This window comes from Pinus tabuliformis, chromosome X (assembly GCF_031772625.1).
Source record: "Pinus tabuliformis cultivar Carrire ecotype Pingquan chromosome X, CPIR1, whole genome shotgun sequence".
In the NCBI taxonomy this organism is placed as follows: domain Eukaryota; kingdom Viridiplantae; phylum Streptophyta; class Pinopsida; order Pinales; family Pinaceae; genus Pinus; species Pinus tabuliformis.
The window spans coordinates 1,323,512,685-1,323,536,491 of record NC_142308.1 but is presented as its reverse complement, the minus strand read 5'-3'; the positions used below and the strand labels follow the sequence as shown (position 1 = coordinate 1,323,536,491).

At 40.2% G+C, this 23,807-nt stretch overlaps 1 protein-coding gene across 4 annotated transcripts in view; it reads right to left on the bottom strand.

Annotated features, from left to right (window-relative positions):
• LOC149144963 (putative cyclic nucleotide-gated ion channel 20, chloroplastic) overlaps positions 1-23,807 on the bottom strand; it is a 481,236-nt gene that overhangs the window by 136,395 nt on the left and 321,034 nt on the right. For all 4 annotated transcript variants that reach the window (XM_089446392.1, XM_089446393.1, XM_089446390.1 and 1 more), the window contains one exon: positions 5,467-5,544. In XM_089446392.1, the coding sequence (XP_089302518.1) occupies positions 5,467-5,544 (78 nt within the window). The remainder of the gene's footprint in view (positions 1-5,466; positions 5,545-23,807) is intronic.

Below are 23,807 nucleotides of genomic sequence, written 5' to 3'. Positions count from 1 at the left end.
AAAATTCGCACCCAAATATGCCTTGAAATGCATGCCCTTGCTACTATCCCTCTTCCTCAATTTCTGCATTGTCCCTCTTCCTCAATATATGTGCCTTTCTCCTGCTGTACGATTTTTCCTTGAGATGCGTGCCAATAAATGTTGCTGCCCAGATTTGTTGAAATGCCTTTGCTACTCTCCTTCACTTCTTCACTGCTCAAAAAAATTCTCCTTGCTCTCTCTTCTCTTTCTCTCAAATGCTCATGAAAAAATGAAATATTTTTTCCTCTTCTCTTCTCCTTTTGCTCTCTAAATGACCTCTTGGGTTACCCTAAGATCTAACGGCTGAGATTCATTTAGATCTAGGGATGAAAATAAATGTGCATTTAATTCTCACTATATATTTTTTAAGTCACCCACTTAAATAAAGACCCACTTAGCCTTTTATTTCCATAGTCACTTTTTCACTTTCTAATTCTTCATTGACTTTAATAAAGTCACATTTAAATTAGAATGTAACTTACCACTTATAAGGTCACTTTTAAATTAGAATGTAACTTTAATACTTATAAAGTCACTTTTAAATTAAATTGACTTTACCACTTATAAAATCACTTTAGGAGAAAAGTAAAAAATAAATTTGGACACTTTTCCCTAGGCCAAAGATAAAAAAGCCTTAAGGAACCACTTGTCCTCTGGTACCCAAATTTTAACATTAATCTAATCAGGGGTGAAACTTATAAAAAAAGCCACGGATCAAGCCAAAACGATCCGACCCTTTGATTATGATTTAAACTAGGTTGTTGGTTATCCAACAGGGAGATATAAGAAAGGGCTTTAGGGTCATTTGGAAAACACACCGAGAGATCAAGAAATCGATTTTCTAAAGTGAGAAGTTCTCAGGAGGAAAAATCGTTTGAGGAGATTTCTTGTAGCAGAGGGGCATGGATAGCTTCCGAAGAGAGAGTGATTTTCTCAGCCGGAGAATCATTAGCAGAGAGAGGCAAAGAGTAATCCAGCAGTGGCAGCGCTGAGCAAAAGGGGTTGACGTAGAGCCATGTAGAGGCAGCGCAGAAGCCAATGTGGAGTCCTAAATTTGCAAAGGAATTCGATTTTCAGAAGCCAGGAGCCGGGGTGTGAGACGGGGAGGAAGAAAGCGAATCTCCTAGGTAGCAAATCGACCAGCCAGAGGAGTGACGCGGCACCCAGAGAGCTTGACGTTGGGCTGACGCAGAGACAGCGTAGAGGCAGCCAGAAAAGTCAAGGGGCAGTCAGTTTGGGGCTGGATCAGTTAGGATTTCCAAATGATAGTGTGAGGTAACCTCATAAGTATTTCTGCCAGTATTTCTATCTGTAACTGAATAACCCTAAAAGGTATTCAGAGATGTATTCAGAATTTGCTACTAAATAATAATAATAAACCCTCAGAGATGTTGCACCAGTTTTCCCGCATTGCGTTTTTCTGGGGACTATTTGTCCAAAAATAATTGTGTCCTATGTGTTTCTATTTTCCTTACTCAGTTTTTATGTTTTAGTATCATATTTAATTGGTGTAGGTTGCTTCAGTAATTTGCTTTGATATTTCATGAAGAAATGTGAAATAAGCTTGTAATGTAATTTACAATCTAGGAGAAGTAGATTCAGCTAGATTGATGCTTTCTTTGTGTCTTCTTGAAAGATGAACATGGTCTTCTTCTTAATCCTTATGACTTGAAGATAGGAGTCTTCAATGTAAACTTGATCTCAACTACTGTAGCAACTAATGTCCCTTTGTCTTCTCTCAATTGATCCACTTGTTCTTGCAACTTCGAAAGTGTCTTCTAGCAAGGTCTCTTTCTTCATCCCTTCATCATCATCCTGTCATAACATGATAGAATACCTGCAACTAATATCCACACATGACAAAACGACATCAGTTCGATAAAACCCATAGTCTAACATGATGGATAACAATCCATTAACTGAGCTGGAACCGGGTGACAGGCGGGGGATCAAGCTCAAGGAATGCGCAATTGCGCAGCTCACGATGTCGGGATCAAGGACTAAGCTTGAGGCTTGAAGTTTCCTAATGCATAGTTCTAGAGGGAGAACAGTGTCATGGATTGCACAGTTGCATAGCTCAAGGTGTCAGGCTGGAAGCTTGAGGCTTGACACTGCGCAATTGTGGCTGACAGGAGGGCAGAAATTGCACAGTTTTGGAGCTCAAGGGTCAAGGTTGGGCACTGTGACTGCACAGTGTGCAGTTCCAAGAGGCAAGGTCAGGGCCTGAGGGTTGATATTGTGCAGTGCAGTTCAAGAAGGCTGAGTGAAGTCAAGTTGCCCAGGAGTGAAATTTTCTGGATAAGGCTAAGTGTGGGATCAATGAAGCTCAGGTGAACAAAAACAAAACTAGATCATGATCACACACTCAAACAGCAGACGACACAACATTGGTCACTCAGAAAACAAGAACAACATGATGTCCTCAATGTGACGGTGATACAACATACCTCTCCAAGTGCAACACAAAAGGTACACTTTGCGACGAAAGTGACGACACTTGTGCGACAGTGCATAAATCTTTGGGAATGAGTGTAAAACATGTCTACATGAATATAAGGACTCATCAACACCAAATTTATCCTTTAAATCAAGCCAAAACTCCACTTTACACGATAAGCAACACTTCCAATGCCAAAAGACAGCATTTGCTGTATGAAAAGAAAAGTGCAAGTAACACTTGCGATATGTGAACGACAGTGAAAGCGACACATGCAAGAGCAAAGATAACATGAAAACAACACTAATTAGGGTGAAAGCAAGAGAAAGCGACAGTCAAAACATGAAAGCGACACTCAAGAAAGTGAAGGTGTGCAAAAGCGAGAGTTTGAAAAACTCATCGAAATAGAAGTAAATTGGCAACCAAAAGTGAGAGACCGCCAATGAAAGTGTGCATTGACTGTCGACATAGGTTGATCATCGCACAGGCACTGTCTTGGTGGACTCGTGCTATGCCTGTTCAAGCTTACATAAAGGAGTGCGCTCATGAACTTACTGTGAACTGAGCATGTGTGAGCAAGCGACTTTGACACTTACAGACTGGAATACTTAACAAACAATTGATCGACCATAAAGTGACTATGGAACGAACGATCATAGGTTCCATAGTAGGCTCCAAAATTCAAGTGTAGACCAAATTTTGGAGTTTGTTTGTCATAGTGACAACACAACAGAAGGGCCAAATTTCGGCCTGAGGCATCTCAAAACGGAGGGCCGAAATTCGATCAAAACCACAGTGAAAGTAACCTCTGAAATTCTTGACCAAAGCCTCAATCAAACCTGTGGTCAACCCAAGTCAATGAGCTAGAAACAATAACAAATATTTTGGTCCAACTAGGTCAACGAATCTCTACAATCTTCGGCATCCAAAGATAGTCAAAACTTCAATCAAGTAGATGCAAGCTTTCCCAAGTCAACGCAGGTCAAACAAATGAATAGAAGTTGGTAAACGCAGACAAAAACACTCCTTTGACTCCTTCACACGTGTGGATGTATCTATGTAATTTTCAGATGAAATGATGTGTGATGGTATGGTGCCAAATCAAGTCTGATGATCTCTTGTTTATATGTGATTTTGGAGGTGGCTTTTCCACATGTGGGGTCAACTTATGCATCTTAGACTGACTTGGTCAAACATAAAAATATGCATTGTTCTTCATGATTTACAAATGAAAATACCAACCATAGCTACCCATTTTTCAACAGTCTATGCATCCCTTGACCTTAAATCTCCCATATATAGAAATCGCTATGGTTTCTAAGAGAAGAAGATTAGTCTTCCACACTCTCCATCCAAGGCCCTCTATCATATATCTCGCCCTAATTGATTCCATTTCCTAGCTGAGAGAAGGCACCAATGTAGGTATGGTGATCATTCATAAATTTCTTTCTTAATCCTTGGTAGTTGGGGTTAGCGTTTGGCTTAAATTTGCATGTTATGGTAAATTTGCATCTATAATGTCATTGTTTTATTCATAAAAATTGCATTGAATAACTTAAAATGACAAATTTTAGAATTTATTGCATCTTTATCCCCAAATTAGGATTGACATCTAAGCTTAGTTTTTTTTAATGCATGTTAAACCATTAAAAACTCCAAAATTTTCCTTTTCCTTGGCTTGCCTCTTGCTAACCTTTGATACTTTATTGAATCTATCTCTTAAAGAATATTTCTTGGTTGTTATATGCTTTTGCATGTAGTAAACTTGCCTATCAATAAAACCCTAGTTTATAACAACCCTCTTCTTGTTCGTTGGAATTGGTGGAAAGAGTGCTTCATTGCTTGTATCACATATCATGACCATCAAGGCCCTGCCAACACCTTCCTATCTATTAGACCTAATATCACCCTTGAGCCCTCATTTGCTAATGATCTTGTTTGGTGATCTCTTTAGGTAAGATTCCTTTATGGGGATAACATCCACCACTAAATAGCAGGAGAGAGGCCATTGACGTGACAGTGGTGGTTGATCTTTTGTTGCCATATGACCTATGTTTCCTAGTGTGGCTTTGCACTAGACCTGGTAGATTTTGCAATTCCAGGGACTAAATTCCATCCATCTTGGATGAGTTTGAAAAAGGAATTAGTTGTTTCTCACAATATCCAATGTCACAACTGTAGCGAGAAGAGAATGAGAGACAATGGGGAAGAATATTGAAAAGTGTAAGATCTATGAATGATACAGTTTACTAGAGGATAACAATGGAACACTTGGTATCTCACATTCTAATAATTAAAATGTCTATGTTAGTAACACACATGAACATAGAAATGCAAGGTGGAATACATGACTAGTAAAGGACAACACATGCATTTGATGCATCATGATCATAAAACAATACGCAACAACCCTCATGCATGCGAGGACCCAAAGACTATGTTACCATGTTGAAAGCCAAAGTCCGCAAACACCAACAAGAACTAGTGAAACACAAAAGATATCTGCAAATGGTATGTATTGATAATAATCAAACGTGTAAAACAAACCAAAATAACCCATATTTATAGATGGATAAGTCAACTAAAACAACCAACAAGAATTGGTTGCAAATAATATCATATTTTAGAGCTAAGCATCCAAAGACTCCAAACAATGGGCATACGCAATACAATCCATAGTACTTCACCTAGTGATCATCCTTTTAATCCACTATAGTGAATCATTTCCCATGACTTCACCATTACTAGCATATGTTTGAAGCATTATCTTTGTTATGAAGGCATCCAACCAATTGAACTCAATATTCTAGAATTTTACATTGAACTCATGATTGAAAGTGAAACTAAAACTTCTAGCTATTCAAGTTAACCATGCTTTTAATATCTCATTCAGTTGGCACAAAAATGATCCCAATAGATCCATGGATAACTATTAAATTACTTATAAAAATGAAAGAAACGAGAAGGAAACAACTGCAAAATGATGATGACCGAAAGAAGTGACTCACTTTCTTAAACCAAATGGCAAATTACGACGTTTCATCCAAGTCTCTACATCATGCCTCCTAAGTTGCACATCCATTTGCCTGTCAATCACTTCCATAATAAGGATACAATAATGAAAATTTGTAAAAAGATGTTAGTTCCCATTCAAAATGAAATTCTTTCCTAGTTATTTAAATATTTTTATTAATTGGAAAAAGCTAGATGTTCATTAAGATTCCCATCCAATAGAGAAATAAAGCAGCAATCTGCATGAAAATACTTTTCACATTAACATTAGATAAATAAGAAATATATCTATAGTGTTCTTTGATGTGTTAATTTAACTCAACAACGATACAATGTATTGCATCATCTCATACATGGATCTTTATAACCTTTATTAGAAACAAATATTTGATAAATCAGCTTCTCCATTTCTCTTTATTAATCATTTTCCTTTTTGCATATAACAACTTGTATAATATCACTTTCCCATGACATGTAGACCCTTTATTATTTCCCTAACCAACAAGCAACGCTACCTTATGAGACTCCAACCACTTTCTCATAGGATCAACAACCTTACCTATGTATCTGCATTGAAGCTTTAAGCTAAAGTCCTAAGAGTTGCTTCTTGATTATTACAATGGTACCAGATTGGGTGAGGATTTATCTAATGTAGAAGGATGGAGTTGTAGGTCCTCCAACTTTTGGAGATAATGAAAAACACATGAATTGTCGGAATGGGAAAAGAGAATATCTCTAAAAGGAGAATTAGAATTGAAGCTCGAATTAAGAGAGGATGTGGAAAACATGACCTTTAGATGAATGTTCTAAAGATAAAGAAACCAATAAGCCCGATACCAAAGCTAAGGAAAAAAGGCTCCAAGTAATCTAGCTAGAGAATAGCCCAAAACCACAATAGTAGAAGACATAAGTGGATCCAAAAATAAACAAAATACTATGAAATTGAAAATGATCAAACTCCTAGATTTGATGTAAAGGCAACAAAACCATATTTATAGCATTGAATTGAAGAGACACATTTCAAGCACTTTAAAATATATGACGTGAACAACATTAATTTAACTAAATTTAATCTATAAGGCCCTATTAGTGGGTAACCCGCATGAGAAAACTCCCCCCCCATTGGTTTAGCCAACCAGCCAGCATCCCTATGATGATCCATAGATAAATTTACTTCAAAGCTCTCCACATATGCTCCAATCAACACTTTCTCCCATCTAGCATACTTATTGAAGGAAGATGGGTCATCTATCAGAGGATACACTAACCATTTTTATAGTCATGTGCTTTCATTTAATGTTTGGGACATACTAATATGGATCATAGGCCAAGCTAGATAACTGACCGCTCTTGATTGTACCCTTGTTCCCATACTTCACCTAGGAGATCATCCTTCCCCCCTAGTCCAATGTGAGCTCCCATGAGGCTAGGAGAGGCACTAATAGGAGGCAATGATTGATATAGCTAGCATACCCAAGGTAATCCATGCTTACCACTTTCCATTTCTCCCTTATATCCATTTTCATTCCTTGGGTTGATTGCCAATGGTCATTCAAACTAACACCTTATATCCTCATCTCTAAGTCAGGGCCCAATAATTTTCCCTAAGAGTTTGATACAACTAAAAGAAAGATAAAAGCATATGAAACCACAAAAAAAGAAAATAATATATGCAAAAACTGGCTAGGACATATGAAGCATGTGAACAAAAGCCTAGCATGAGCTCTACCCCACTTATCGGTTGTCACCATATTCCTAAGAATTTCTTGCTCTATCTAAATAAAGGTACTTATGAATGTCCCAACCTCGACGAGTTATAAACTTTTACATCCTTAAGAGGTATTGGAAAAAAATAAGACAAGTTGGGTCATCTAAGCTATGCAAGAAAAAAAAACATATCATTAAAGTAAAAGGTGCACCAGAGAGGTGGAAAAAGCAGGCCGAGGAATGGGGTGACTCATGCCTCCATGATTGCTCTCTCTTCTCATCATTATACTAAAAGATGTTGCACCTCCTTCAGTTGGTACCATGGTTGTGGTCATCTTCCTTAAAGTATTTCCCATTCCATGACAACATTTATTATATGTATCTATGATTGATGGATCTACCTATGAAATTCCCTTCCCCTTAGAGGTCAGAGGCAAGTAATAGGGAAAATTGCATGATCATCCCTCACATAACTGTGATGACTTGCTTACAAATCATGAGCTAGAAATACAATTGAAGGAAAGGTTTGTGTGAGGTATTTTTGTGCCCTTAAAACTGAATATGTTCGACTACCATACTTTATCGTGGGTGGCCCCATAGGATGATTTTTCTCCTAATTATCTCTTCATCCAACAACCCCTGATAGCCACTAATGTAGACGATATATTGTGTTGTTTGACCTCTGCTTCGTGGATCAGTCACATGTTTCCTCACCCATTTTTCAAGAGTTTAATTAGAAAGCGGGAAATCCAACCCAAAAGGCATGTTTTTCAATGTGCAATCGGGTGCTTATGCTTGTTTTTCCTTGGGCATTTGGGGCATGGATTATTTCTTGACTTCGAAGAAGTAAGGGTTTTGACCGTTGTTTTGTTCCCTCACCTTAAATGGGGGTTTAATCCTCAATCCTAGTCCCGTGGGATCTCCTCTATTGGCCCATGGATGTGTGTTAAAATGGGCAACTAGGGCCAAACTCCATGTGGGTCATCTTATTTATGGCAGCTGATATTTTTCTTGGATCCCTCTCATCGAGAGGTGTAAGATTGATCTAAAGATCATCCGATTCCAATAAGTATTCATGGAGTTATGAATTTATTTGTGTTATAAGACACTTTGTCAAGGTCAGCCAGCAACCAAATAAACCCCACATGTGCTCAACGTTTTAGTATAAAAAGATCTGACTTGATTGTCATTTGTACACACACTTCACTCTTGATTTCTCTCCACTTGTTTTGGGTTTTAGTGGAAGAGAAGTCTAAGAGGAGGAAGCCCTAAATGCAGGTTTAGAAGGAGACTCTATTCACAGTAAAAGAAGGATGCCCTAACCGTAGGTCTTGTGAAGGTTTGGCCGCAGTTCAAAGGGAGATCTAGCATGGTCAAGGAGGCCTAACCACTGACCCTGAACGCAGTCTTATCATACCCTAGATGCCCTAATCTATATGCTGTTTGAGACAACCCTTAGATGTTGGAAAACAGACAGTAAACTCGCTGCCCTAACCAACAAAGGTAGGCACAACGTGGGTGGTTTAGGGCTGTTAGAACCTCTTGGTAACTGCATGGAGGGTTGTTCCATGCTACAAACAGGCCGAGTTATGTAAGAAGAATTGCGGAATGTTTGTGGGATGCTTTAAGGTAAGGGTGACACTGTTTAGTTGGCTAATAGGTGACAGCAATCCCTGTGGTAGGCTGCAAGCCTTGCCTAACTAAAATAGCGATAGCGTGGAGGCTTCTTGGGCTGAAAAGTACCCAGAACAGTGACACAAATGGAGGAGACCCTCCCTTGACAAGGCCGCAGTTTTTGAGGGATGTTTTAGGTGACTATTTGAGGGTTGTTATAGCACATGGGTGCCCTAACCAGTCACAATAAGGAACAACAGAAAACATAGTCTTCTACACCTCCTATCTGATGTAAGAAAGAGACACTGTTGTGTTTTAGGTGCACATCTTGTCTGCTATCCTAAAGAGCAGTCAAATTAAAGAGAGAAGTCTATTCAGATGAGGAGATCCTATGTGCTATCACAAAAGGTTCTTATCAACAGTCTAGATAAAGGAACTGCTACCCATACCTAGCTCCTATAACACACAAATCAGGATTGTGTGTTTCCTAGGACTGTGGGATCATAGTCTATCTAGCTACTAAGACTGTGTGGCAGCTGCTAAGGTTGTGTGGCAGCATGACTAAGGCAGTATGGCAGCATGACAGAAGTTATGGTGCAGCATATGTGTATCAGGGTGTGCAACACAAGTGTATCAAGGTGCAACATGGTGTATCAAGGTGCAACATAAGTGTATCAAGATGCAGCACAAGGGGATGCAGCATGATGGGCACAGTAAGGTACAGTTTGAAGATGCAGCACAAGGAGGTGCAGCATGATGATACGGTGCAGCAGCATGATGTGTGCAGCATGATGATGAAGAGCAGCAAGATGGGTACAGCATGATGAGGTACAGCTCAACAGTGATGCAGCATGGTGCAGCTCTGTGATGATGGACATGGTATGATGGTGCAGCACTATGATAGGGTGATGGAATCACATGAGTCCATATCAGTTACCTCACGAGACATCTTCTTAGAGAAGATCTATGTTCTTATCTTGTCAAGTCAAAGTGTTGACTTCTGTTGTAAATGTACTATCTCTCTCTCTCTGCTGAACTATTGAAGAACATATAAGAAGAATTGATCAAGGGTTTCCCCACATTGGGGTTTGTCCCTGGCTAGCGCCACATCTTGTGTCCTCTTGTCTTGGCTTGTCTTCTGCGATTTATGTTTATGTTCTATCTGCAGTTTACTTTAATGCTGATGTGATTGCTAATCTAGAAAAGATATTGATCTAACTATGAAAATTGAAATAAATTGCTCTGAGCATAGAACATACCTAAACTTAACATGGTATCAAAGCTGAGGTGAAGACAAATCCCAAGCAAGAGTGAAAGAGCAATCGCCGAACGCAATTGGGAAAGGACAAAAGGATCAATGGATTCCTCATCCCTCTTCTAATTCACCAAGGGTGAAGTCTAAGCAGAGAATATTATCAAAATGGCGCAGTGGAAGTTTCTAATGGCCTACCTGAAGATCACTTTTATGGGAAGTCTGGATCTAAGGGAGGAAGAAAAGGCAGATGCCTTGGTTGAAATAAGTTCGGCCATTATGCAAAGGAGTGTCCGAATGGCAGGGACACATCACTTGATGATGATAACAATCATTCCAAGGACATCTTCAATGATCAGAGGAATCACAGTGCAGGTCATCAAGGAAACAGCCGACTCTTCAGAGAAAGCAAGGAACCCCAGGTATGAAGAATCAAATGTTGTTTCTGAAAAGATAAAGAATTGTTATCTTGTATTGGCCCTCTCCTTCAGATTCTTTGGCAATCTGGCTTATTGATTGTAGTGCTTCAAGGCAATCCATCGAATAGAAGGGTGTTCTCTCTTTAATTTGGTAGAGATGGAAACATTTGTGAGATCATACTTGGAGCCAATGCCACCTATCCCAGAAAGGGTGTTACCCCTCAACTAAATGAGGGTAACTCGATTCATTGACATAATCTCTTTTATGTACCTGATCGCAAGAAGAACCTGGTGTCCATTTCGGCAATGGAAGTCAAAGGTTTCAGGGTGGCATTCATCGATGGAAAGGTACATGTTTGAAAATGAAATTTTCAAAGATGCTGTTACTCATGGGTTTAGGGTTGGCAATTTGTATCAAATTGTAGAAAGTCCATTGGGGACCATGTCAGTTGACACATAGCACCAGAGTTCTACGAGTCAGATGATGACAGAGATGACTAAATTCAAAAGGATCATGTAGGTACAAGTCTGAGATGTACTAAAGGAAAATCTTACAAGGGGACCATTCCCCTCATATAGCACGTCCACAGGTTTGGAACAACTCGAGGAGGTTTGAGATTCATGATTGGGAATCTCATGTGTGCAGGTGAAAGAAAGCCCTCTATGGATTGAAGCAAATCACCCCGGATTTGATATGAGAGGATTGATAGCTGTCAAATGAAGCTGAAATTCACTACGAGTGAAGCCGATCCAAACCATTGTTTGAAGGTTGTGGATAATAAACGTCTCATACCGACACCTTCTGAGAACGACCTATTTCTGACAGGTGCAAACCCTCTCACTAGCAGAAGTAAGAGGGAGTTGGATTGCGAATATGAAATGGTAAATTGCAAGCCCGTGACTACCTCGAGGATCTTAACTTTCAAAAGTTATATGATGGTGATGTCGGACCAGATTTGGGAAATGCTTCTGAGTTTCATAAACTCATTTGCATTGATGTTCTTGGTGAACTTTCGTCCGACTATATGCTTTGCAGCTAGCATGATGAGCTCATATTTGGTTGAGCCTCACTGAATTGGTGCCAAGAATCTTCTGAGATATCTTTGGGGCACAATCTCTCATGAATTGAGATACACTGCTGGAAATATGAAGTTGCATGATTATTCGAATGCTGACTGGGCTGGCAGTATCGAGGATCACTAGAGCACTTCTCAGTGCTGGTTCTTTTGGGTTCTGCTTCGATATCATGGATGAGCAAGAAGCAGAAGTCGGTTGCTAGAAGCACCGCCGAGACCGAATACATAGCCACGAGTATGATCTCGTATGAAGCTGCCTGGTTGTGGAAGCTCTTCAGTGAGTTGTTTGTACACATGATGAATACCACCGTGATCCTCTGTGACAACTAGGGGGGATTCGATTGTTGAGGAATCCCATATTCGATGATTTCTCCAGCAAATAGACATCAGATACTACCTTATCTGGGATATGGTAAGTCGATGAGCGAGGAGGCTCCATCGCATTGAGACTGATGTACAGGTCGCAGACATTTTGTCAAAGCCCCAGGGAAAAGTCAAATCTGTGACTTTCTGAACAACTTGGAGTCGTTGAGAGACCTTGCGGCCTGACAAGGAGAAGTAGCCACAACTAATCCGTAGTCAAAGAGGAGTCCACGCTAGTCAACGCTAGTCAAAGTACCTTCCAGCAGCCTTGGTCAAACTTGGTCAACGCAGCCATAATCAGAAATTTGCATCTTCCTTTTTCAGCCATAGGTGTGAGAGAGAGAGGCTCATCTTATGCGTAGGAGAGAGAGAAGATGAGTGATGAGATGAGTTGCAAATGACTCAACCTCTCTTATATTTATATGAAACGTTGGGCATGTGTGCCACACACTTAGCTATTGGCCGACCTTGACAATTTGTCAAGTAATTAGAAATAAATTCATATCTCCATAAATACTTGTCGAAGTCGGATGATCTTTAGATCAATCCTACACCTCTCGACGAGAGGAATCTATGAAAAATATCAGCAGCCATAAATAAGGTAACCCACATGGAGTTTGGCCCTAGTTGCCAATTTTAACACTCCCTCTCAACTAGGGAGAACTCCATCTGCAATCTGTCTAACCGTCGCTACTATCCCTGCCATCAAATGCATTGCCCTGCATAACTTGGTCCTACTCTGCTCTACTCTACTCGAATTATGAAGAAGAAGAAATGATCGAGGATGTATCATACCATCCTCCACTGACCCGAAGTCAGTCTCAGAGTGTATCATAACACTCTCACTGATCCTAGATCAGTATCATTGATCCCAGATCAATGGAGGTCATCCTAGCATAGGGAGCACGGTAGATACAAAGATGCGACCATCGATAGTACTACTATGGTCCCTAACCTCATTTCCCTACTCATTGATCAGATGAGAGGTACTTCCCATGAGTCCTAGACTACATGGGTAGCACGCCTCGACAGGAGAACTAATCATCCTGTCCACAGGAGAACGAATCACCCTATCCAATAGATGCCATAGAGAACTAATCATCTTGGCCCATAGGAGAACTAATTATCCTATTCCATAGTCACCACAGAGAACTAATCATCCTGGCCCACAAGAAAACTAACCATCCTGTTCCACAGTCGCCACGAGGTGTCACAGGGGAAGGTTGAACCTTTCACCCTCTACATAGTGTACCACCAAGGGATGGTGAGTCGCCCTGTGGTCACATGTCGCTCCAAGAAGTACCCCGCACCCCCCTAGAGCTCCTAGAGCTCAATACATCATACTCGACCCTCATAAGAGCGTCTCTGAACGAGGCCAAGTCGTTCTCGGAAATTCAAGAATTTGACCTTTCCCAGGGGCTTTGTCAAAATGTCAACGACCTATTCATCTATATCGATACGTTGGAGCCTTATTACTCCCCGTTGCACCATATCTTGAATATAGTGGTACCTGATATCGATATGCTTGGAGCGATCATGGAATACAGGATTCTCTGATAAACGAATCCCGCTCTGGTTGTCACATAGGATCATGGTGGTATCCAATGTAAGTCCAAACAGCTCACTGAAGATCTTTCGCAACCAGACTGCCTCACAGGAGGCCATACTAGCAACAATGTACTCTGCCTCGGTGGTGCTCAAAGCCACCGACTTTTGCTTCCTTCTCATCTAGGATATCAAGGCAAATCCCAAAGAGAAACAACACCCTGAAGTGCTCTTACGGTCCTCCACATTGCCTGCCCAATCAACATCTGTGTATCCAAATAGTCTCACATCTCCGACAGTGTATCTTAACCCATAAGTGATAGTGCCACGAAGATATCTCAATAGATTCTTGGCACCAATCCAATGTGAGTGGTGAGGCTCAACCATATGTTGACTCAATGTGTTGACTACAAAGCATATATCTGGACAGGAGTTCACCAAGAACATCAATGCTCCGACGAGTTGACGATACTCGGTAGCATTTCATAAAACAAGTCCGGAAACACTACCGCTTAACTTCTTGAAGTCAAGCTCCATCGGGGTAGTTATGGGCTTGCAGTCCACCATGTCGAATCTCTCCAATATCTTCACCACTTATTTTCCTTGAGATAGGAAAATCTCCCCTGGCTTCTGCCAGACTTCTAGTCCTAGGAAATAGTGCGTTAGTCCTAGGTCCTTCATCTCAAACTCAGAAGCCAACTCCCTCTTACATTTTTGAATGAGAGGGTCTGCCCCTGTTAGAAAGAGATCGTCAACGTACAACAGCAGTATGAGAGGATTGTCATCTTCAACCTTAAAGTAAAGGTTAGGGTTGGCTTCACTCCTAGTGAATCCCAGCTTCATCAAGTAACTATTGATCCTTTCATACCATGCTCGGGGTGCTTGCTTCAGCCCATAGAGGGCCTTCTTCAACCTGTACACATGAGATTCTCGATCATGAATCTCAAATCCTTCGGGTTGCTCCACATAGACTTCCCCTTTGATCGAACCATGCAAGAATGCAGTCTTGACATCCATCTGATGTAGGTTCCATCCTTGCAAAGCAGCTAGGGCTATGATACAGCGGATGGTGGTATATCGGGCAACAGGTGCAAATATCTCGTCATAGTCTATACCTTCCTTCTGAGAGAAGCCACGAGCGACAAAACGAGCCTTGTACTTTTCTGCACTTCCGTCAACTGCATGCTTTATCTTGTAAAGCCATTTCGAAGTGACAACTGCTTTGTCTTGGGGTCTGGGGACCACATCCCAAACATCGCTTTTCATGATGGACTCATATTCCTCGGTCATAGCATCCTTCCATACTTGATGCTTGACAACTTCTGTGAATGACGAAGGCTCATTTTGGATGATGGTGCTCATGATGGTCAAGTATCCCTGATACCTATTCGGCTTCTTACTTTCACGGAACGTTCCTCTGGGTGCAATGTGTCCTTCAGCATCATCAAGTGTCCCCCCCAAGCCATGAAGGCCTCTTCCTAGAAGAGGAAGGCTCTTGCGGAGGAGGATCAATAGGATCCATAGGTTCTTCCACATCGGGCGTAGTCTCATCTTCCTTTTCCTTCGATTCCCTGGTGTCAGCTTCTTTAATCCTCTTAGAGTAGGAAGATTGTCTACTTTGCTAAGAGCCATATCTTCATCAAAGGTGACGTCATGGCCAGTGTTGCAGGAAGCGCCCCCCCCCGGATCCTAGGCCGGAAGCGCGCTCCGTACGGAAGCGTTCAGGAAGCGCCCCCGGAAGCGCGATTCCGAAAATTCCGAAGCGCGATTCAGCATTTTTAAAGCGCTTCCTGGATTTTAGGAAGCGTGGGCCCCGAAGCGCGCTTCGGATGGCGCTTCGGGCCTCCGAAGCGCCACGCTTCGGGCCTGGAAGCGTACGCTTCAGAACCTTGATTATAATTTGGAAATATATTTTAGAATTGCCAAGTCGCAGGTGAGGTGGCGATTTATAATTGCATTTGATTTGCAGTTGTGATTTTGTTTTGTTATGAAATAAATAGATTTAAGACTCCTAACGTGTGATTCTAACACTTTGAATGTAATGGCTGGGCCACCCAGTCCCGTTTCGTGCTGATCGATTTGCCACATTGCATTGCTTTTCTATCTCCTGTGCTCCTAATTAGGTCCATGTCCAATGTTTTCTTCTTTTTACCAGCATGCGGAATATAGTTTATCTCGCATGCTCTAGCTTTCCGGTGTATATATTCTTTTGAAAACATGGCCTTGGCTCTGTATATCTTGAGTACACTTCGGAAATCACGCATAACATTTTCAGATTCGTGGACGAGAGTGACATAAAGATTACTGATATCCTCTCTCCGCAGGTGAGATGTTTTACGTAACGCGGATGGCGATGGGAATTATCGTTGCAATACGTAAAGAGCGGAAGTGGAAGCGTGAAGTTAAAACTTTATTGGAATATGTGGCTCAAGGAGAAAAGGGCGCCTCACTGTCTCAGCGATGGCGGTAATCTAATCCAATCAGACATCATTAGTTTTTTCCTACACTACCCTATGAAACATTAATGTTAACCGGGAAAAGAGTATTGGAAATTAAATCTGAAAGTGCTTGAAATTAGTGAAATAAATCAATAAATCACCCGAAGAAAATTTAATTATAAAGTAACAACATATATGATTTATATTAGAAAATTATGATGTAAAAAACTAAGTAGCACTGAATTTAATATTTTAGGGCCTAAAGAACTTAATATTCTTTACTAAGTGATCAATATTCATGATTTACTTGCATTACAATTGATGAGGCAACACTTTTCCTGGCAACAATTTGTAATTTTTTTGGAAAACTATGTGTAATCTCTATTAAAATTTTTGAAAATTAAATATTAAATTCATTTCTTTAGAAATTTAAAATTATTTTTTGAATTTTTTAAATTTGAATTTTTTATTACTTTTTTGAAATTTAAAATTCATATATTAAATTTAAAAATTATTTAAAAAAAAAAAAAAAAAAAAAAAAACAAAACAAAACAAAAAATAAAAATTCTCTCAAAACCAAATATCATCATAAATTAATTATACAATAAAAATTAATATACAAATCCATTATTTAAAAAAATTAAAATGACAACCAAAAAACTCAATTACCAACTATCCTCATAAATTAATTATCTAATAATAATAAAAAATTTGATAAGACCCTGCACGGATTTGCAATCCGCAAGATCTATCATAAATACCCTTGTCAATTCACAGTGACTTAGTGTCAATCGACAAGAACCATAACTCACATTATCGTAATCGAACACAATTATGTTCTTTTGTTATTTTAATTTGGTATTTGGGATGTTTGTTTTGAGTATAAATGCAAAAAAACATAAAAAATATATATATATATAGCAAACGCTTCCGCGGACGCTTCGCTTCCTAGATTTTTGGAAAATGACGCTTCCGCGCTCCCGCTTCCGCTTCGCTCCCGCTTCGTGCAACATTGGTCATGGCTAATTTCGACTTCCCTTTGACCAGCCACATAGATTCTATAGCCCTTAGTATTTCGCTATAGCCCACGAAGATTCCTTTCTTTCCAGATGCACCCAATTTATTCCTTTTCTCCTTCGACACATGAAAATATACAAGGCTTCCAAAAATTCTAAAATGAGATACGTCAGGTTTCTTACCAGTGAACATTTCTTCGGGAATCTTGGAACCCAATGCTTGATGAGGGCATTGGTTTTGTACATATACGGCGGTATTTGCAGCTTCGGCCCATAGAAACTTCGAAAGTCTTTAATCATGGAGCATAGCACGGACAGCTTCGACAATCGTACAGTTCTTCCTTTCCACCACACCATTTTGCTCAGGAGTATATGGTGTAGTAGTCTCCCTCTTAATGCCAGCCTCTTTGCAAAAGTCATGAAACTCATTGGATTCATATTCAGTCCCATTATAAGTCCTTAAGATCTTGTTCTTTTCGGTCTGATTCTCGATCAAGGCTTTGAAGTGCCGAAACCAGGAGAACACTTCATCCTTCTTTTTCAAGAAGTATATCCAAGTCTTGCGAGAATAATCATCTGTAAAAGTGAGGTAATATAAATATCCTCCCAAGGAGTTCACAGGCATCATACCAGATATGTCTGAGTGAACCAACTGCAATGTATCAGAGGTCTTGCTTTGGCTTGAGGGGAATGGTCCCTTTTGAGCTTTCCTTCGGCACATCCTGAACTCGGGCATCCCGGTCACCATTTTTCTCACATCGGGTAAAGCTTTATAAGGAAGGTGAGCAAACCTCCAATGCCATAGTTCAGACTGAAGAGATGTGTCACAAGTCATGACACCCAGCAGACTTCCTCTGACCTGATATAATGAATCAACTCAAAACCCGACACTGAAAGCATCTTTAAAGTTCCTTTTCCATACACGTACCTTGCCATCGTTGAAGGCCACCTTGTAGCCTTTATCTTCCATTACTAAAATGGACACCAAGTCCTTTTTGAGATCAGGTACCTATAATACATCTTGTAAATCGATTGTATTTCCCTGATTCAATTGAAGAGTGACATTCCATATGCCTTTCACATGATATTTTGAATTGTCCCCGAGAACAATTTCCAAGTTGGTCTCCTTCTCTACCAGATTAGAGAGAGATTCTTTGTAACCAGTGAAGTGCCTTGAGACACCACTATCAATAAGCCAATTTCCCAGTGAGTCCGGGGGAGCAGTAGTAGAGAGAGCCACTGGTAGATAATATTCATCTTGCTTATTGTTAACAATGTTAGATTCATACCTGGAGTTTCTTGCCTTCTTGAAGGGTTGTCCTCTTCCTTGATTTCCAGCATTTCTTTTACCTCTGCCATTTGACCTGCTATTCCTTTCATTGCCTTGAGAGTGATTTTGATCATCATTCCAGTGTGAATCCCTTTTATCAGGGCACTCCCTCGCATAGTGGCCCATTTTATTGCAATTGTAACATCGTCCTTTTCTTCCACCCTTCGGTCCAACCTTTCCTTTGAATTTAGCCCTGGAATTGTTTCTTCTTTTAGCATGAGAAGAAAAGGCAAAGGGATGACCTTTAAGTACAAGCATTTCTTGCTCTTCCATCCTTGTTTCTTCTTGAATGCATCTGGTCATCAATTCCTCAAATCCAGGAATTACGTTATTGTTGAGAAGAGTAGTCCTGAATACATACCATTCAAGGGGCAGTCCTCCAAGAGTTGTGAGTGTCATTTCCCTATCAGGAATTACTTCCCCAATAGATAGGAGATCGTTCTTGATCTCAGTGATCCTTAAAAAATATGTTTGCATACTCTCATCTTTGCTCTTCTTAATTTCCTTCAACTTATTTCTAAGGAACAAAACATGATTGGCATCATTAACTTTAAATAAACTCACCAGTCTATTGTAGATTTCCTTGGAGGTGGTCAACTCGGAAACATAGGCCACCAGGCGCTTGTCGACAGAGCCCCGGATGATCTTCCTTGCTTTGACTTCTCCCTTGGTCCATTTATTCCTAGTCGCAGCAGATGCATTTGATGGAGCCTCAACAATCCTGCCTCTCACATGGTCCAACACTTCCTGCTCTTCTAATGTTAGATCGAGAGACATCTTCCATCTGTGATAGTCAGACTTCTCACGGAGTTTGTCTTCAGCAGGGAAGTGTGCTAAGGACCCCATGTCTTCTTTAAGATAGCTTTAACAGCCTTCGGTGATTGCTCTTGCTCTTGCTTAGGCTTTGTCTTCACCTCTTCTCTGATACCATATTAAATTATGGTATGTTCTATGCTTAGAGCAGTTTACTTCTTTTACTTTTATTAGCCACTAATTAGCACAACATAAAGTAAAATGCAAACAGAACATTAAATGATTGACAGAAAACAAGCCAAGACAAGAGACACAAGATGTGGCGGCTAGCCAGGGACAAACCCCAATGCGGGGAAACCCTTTGATCAAATCTTCTTTAATCTTCAATAGTTCAATAGAGAGAAATAGTACAATGCAAAATTCTGAAATTTTATAATAGCAGCAGCAAAACCCTAACCAGCAAAGCCAAAGCTGGTCAAACAAATCAGATTTGACCTCCAATCAGTTTGGTCAATATCCCAGTCAACCCGGCTTCCAACAACAAGAAGAGTCAACCCAAAATAGTCCAAAATTACAATCAAACTTCAGTCAACGCTGGATAGATATGCGGTCAACCTTTTGACAGTCAACACTGGTCAAACTTGAGGTCAGATCACCTCGGTTTGCATGCCAAAATTTGTGTCCTGCCAAGGAGAAGCAGCCACACCTAATCCACAGTAAAAGAGGAGTCCACGCTAGTCAACATTGGTCAAAGTACCTTCCAGCAACCTTTGTCAAACTTGGTCAATGCAGCACTAATCAGAAATCTGCGTCTTCCCTTTTCAGCGACACGTGTGAGAGAGAGAGGCTCATCTTATGAGTAGGAGAGAGAGAAAATGAGTGCTGAGAGGAGTTGAAAATGACTCAACCTCTCTTCTATTTATATGAAACGTTGGGCATGTGCGCCACACACTTAGCTGCTGGCCAACCTTGACAATTTGTCAAGTAATTAGAAATAAATTCATATCTCCATAAATGCTTGTCGGGATCGAATGATCTTTAGATCAATCCTACACCTCTCGACGAGAGGAATCTATGAAAAATATCAGCAACCATAAATAAGGTGACCCACATGGAGTTTGGCCCTAGTTGCCAATTTTAACAACTTTGCAGACTCTGTTGGGCAATATGAAGAGTTGTGAAGACTCCTTCATATGAAGAGAGGTTGTCATTCATGAAATAGCATGGAAACTACAATGAAGTTGTAGAATGACAAGAAATCAGTGGAGAAGATTTTGGGCGTTGTGAATTACTATAAAACATATCTAGACAAAGTATAGTAGTGGGTTGGAGCGCAAAGGTTTGGTTCCCTGAAGGTTGGAGCCTCGAACAAACAAGGTAGGTGCCTTGAAGAATAGGTTTGGAGCCCTAGAGGATTAGTGTCCTCAAGAAACCAGGTCGGAACCCGTACCAAAGAAGGGTTGGTGACCTAGGGGTTGGAGCCTCTGAACACAAGGTCGATGCCTTGAGAAGATAGGGTCGGTGCCCTAAAGGTTGGAGCCTCACAAAAGACCAAGTTGGTGCTTGGCAATAGGTTGGAGCCTAGGGAATTGAAGATTGGTGTCTTCATCAAGGGTTGGAGCCCTATATATTGTACTTGATTCATTATAAAGATTATATTAATAAAATCATTTATTCCTATTGCTTATTTTGTGTTCTAAATATAATTGATTTAACTGGTAAAAGTAACAATTGAAAAGGAATACTGATTCACCCCCCCTCTCAGTATTTCCAACAATTGGTATCAGAGCTAGTACCTTCACACAAAGCCTAACAGCTTGAAGGTTGATCAATTAGAACACAAATGGTGAATCCAAGGAAGAAAGTCTCCAATCCTCCTAAAGATGTGTCTCCCTCAACCACCGAAGTTGAAATCAATCAATTTGTGAAGGCTCCATTGTTCAATGGAAACTTTGATATATGGGAAGCAAGAATGAGGAATTTCTTAAAGACTCAAGGCATTGAAGTCTGGAAATCAATGATTGCTGATAGCATGATGGATGGAGAATCCAAGGAGTACAATGCAAAAGCAATAAGGCAATCTTGAATGGACTATTAGATTATATAAAGGACAATTTAGGAAAGTGTTCGTCAGCAAAGGGTATATGGGACAAACTTCATGACCTTCACTCAAAAGGAGCATTGACCATGACCACTAGTCAAGAAGATGATGGAAAGCAAGAAGGAAATCCAAAACCCATCATGGGAGCTGAAAATAAGAATGATGATATCAAGGCTAAAGAAGACCTAGAAGATGAAGAGAATGAAAAATATTTTGAAGATCTCCTCACTAAACTTATGGCTGCCATGGAAGAGATTATCAGTTTGAAAAAGGAAAACAAGGAACTTCAGAAGAAAGCACTAGTTGGTGACCAAGACCGAACAAGGAAGGAAGTTGACCTTGTCAAGCTTCAAGTATAAGAAAGGGATGAAGAACTTGCCAAGCTTAAGGAGGAATTTCATCCAGTGTTTTTAAAACCGGAACCGGTGACCGGACCGGTCCACCTAATGAACTGGTTTACCGACCGGAATCGGTCTAACCAGGACTGTTTTGGTCTTAACGAACCGGTTTTAGAAAAATACATTAAATAATTAATTTTTAATGAAAAAAACTATTTTTAAGATTTAAAACCATGATTCCAAGCCAATACAGACAAAATATGCAAAGATTGCTCATTTATATACCATGTAAAGGTGAATATATCAAATGGCACCGAGTGCAATACATATCATCGACAAAATACATAAGCAATGAGGCTCTAAGTGGCCTCTAGAGTGCAAAGACAAAGCCTACAAACTATGGGGCTAGTGGCCTACTACAAGACTCAAGTCTACATATATGATAATAGTGATCAACATTATCACTTCAAACTTCTCATTAGTCATCATGATCAAACTCAGTCGGTTGAGTCTCGACTCCCAAACTTTGCAATCACAAACTTCTCTATTGGTTCAGTGACTTGAGTCTCAAACTTCTGAATGTATTCTGCCCTAATATGCCCTATTATTTCATTTGGTGTTCCACATGGCTTTACATGGCCTCCTATCCCAGCCAAGTGTTGCTTGAACCTATTAATACCCCCTCCTTCAATGGATTTTTGGCAATATTTGCAAATCATTTTGCCATCAACCGTATCACAATGAGCCCATGCAGTATCTTTGGCTTTTGGAGGCATGACGACTACTACTTAAGCTTAAACTCTGTTGTTCCACTACTCCAGTAAAAACTCAACACTCTCCAAGCTCCCAAGCAAATTCACAAACACACCAAATGAGATGTGTGAGACAAATGAGAGGGAGAAGGGCCTCTTAAAGGCTTGGAGAGGGTGTATTTGGAGGGAAAGCACCCTTAGTTTCCCTCCAAAACCCCTAAAACCGTGTCAAAAAGTCGCTTTTTGGGCTCACGGTGGGCGTGCCTCCTAACCGGCCAGTTTAGGACGAAACCAGCCGGTTTCATACAAACCGACCGATTCCGTCCTAAACCGGCCAGTTAGGACCGGTCTTTTGCAAAATCTGGCGAAGTGACCCCTTTGACTAGGTTTTTTGGCCAATTTCGACCGGTGGGCCTGCTAACCGGCCGGTTAGACCGGTAACCGGTTAGCAAGGCCGGTTTTGAAAACTATGATTTCATCAAAACAAAAGAAAGCATCATGAAGAAGTCATATCCATGACAAATCAATTGGATAAAGCAAAGAAACGAGAAGATAACTTGTCAAGCCACCTTGAACAAAGGCACAAAAGCTTGAACAAACTTGAAACAGAATTTGTAAATACATGGAACAGGTCTCCTCTCTTAAATCTCAACTAGAAGAAGCAAGAAAACTAAGACATGGAGCTGAGAAGATGATGGAAGCATTGGTAATCATAGTAGGACAAGTTGATGAAGCTAGAAAAGGAAAGAAACACCATGATATGTCAACTAAAAGCAAAGGATGAAGAAATATTCAAACTAAAATCTGACATCAACCTTCTCAAGGTTGAAACATGTAAAACTACAAGGATCAAGGAAGAAATGGAGAGCAGTCTAACAAAAGAAAATGAAGAAATCTTCAAAATGAAGCCATATATCATCTCCCTTAAAATAGAAGCAAATGAAGCAACTTGTATCAAGGAAGATATTGAGAAACAACTTGCTAAGAAGAATAATGATTGCGAAAGATTGGAAGAAGAGATTGTCTCCTTCAGGAAAAAGTTTGAAGGAATGGACAAAATCTTGAAGAGCTCTCAAGCCTTGGATGACATGCTCAGCCATCAAAGATCTCCATTTGATAAATCACGTCTTGGCTATACAGGTGAATCCTCAAGCAAGAATGATAATGCTTCAAACAGCAAGAATGTGAGGAAGCCAGAAAAAAATATTGATGCTCCTAGTTTCAACAAAGGCAAGGAGAAGAGTCGAGACTGTTGAAAAAAAGTGTGACTAGGTTCAGTATTCATAATGACATGATCTTTGTAAGTGATGTAATAAAAGAGAATAAATTATTTTCGTATGCCTTGCTACATGGGTTTCATGAGCAAGAAGTGTCATTAGGTCAAAGACTTATTCTTGATGTCTTTAGGATTTTATTAATAATGTCAAAGAGTCAAGTCATGTATGGAGCAACTCTTCTTGAGCCTATATTTAATATATATTAGTCTACAAAATGTGTAGAAGCCCTACAAAGACCAAGCACAATCCTCCAGCTACAAGCACAAAGAAGTCTACAAGCAAAACGAGAAGGAGATCATCATGTCGCCTCAAAATTAATTAAATAACAAAAATGGCAATCATGTCGGCTTGTATAA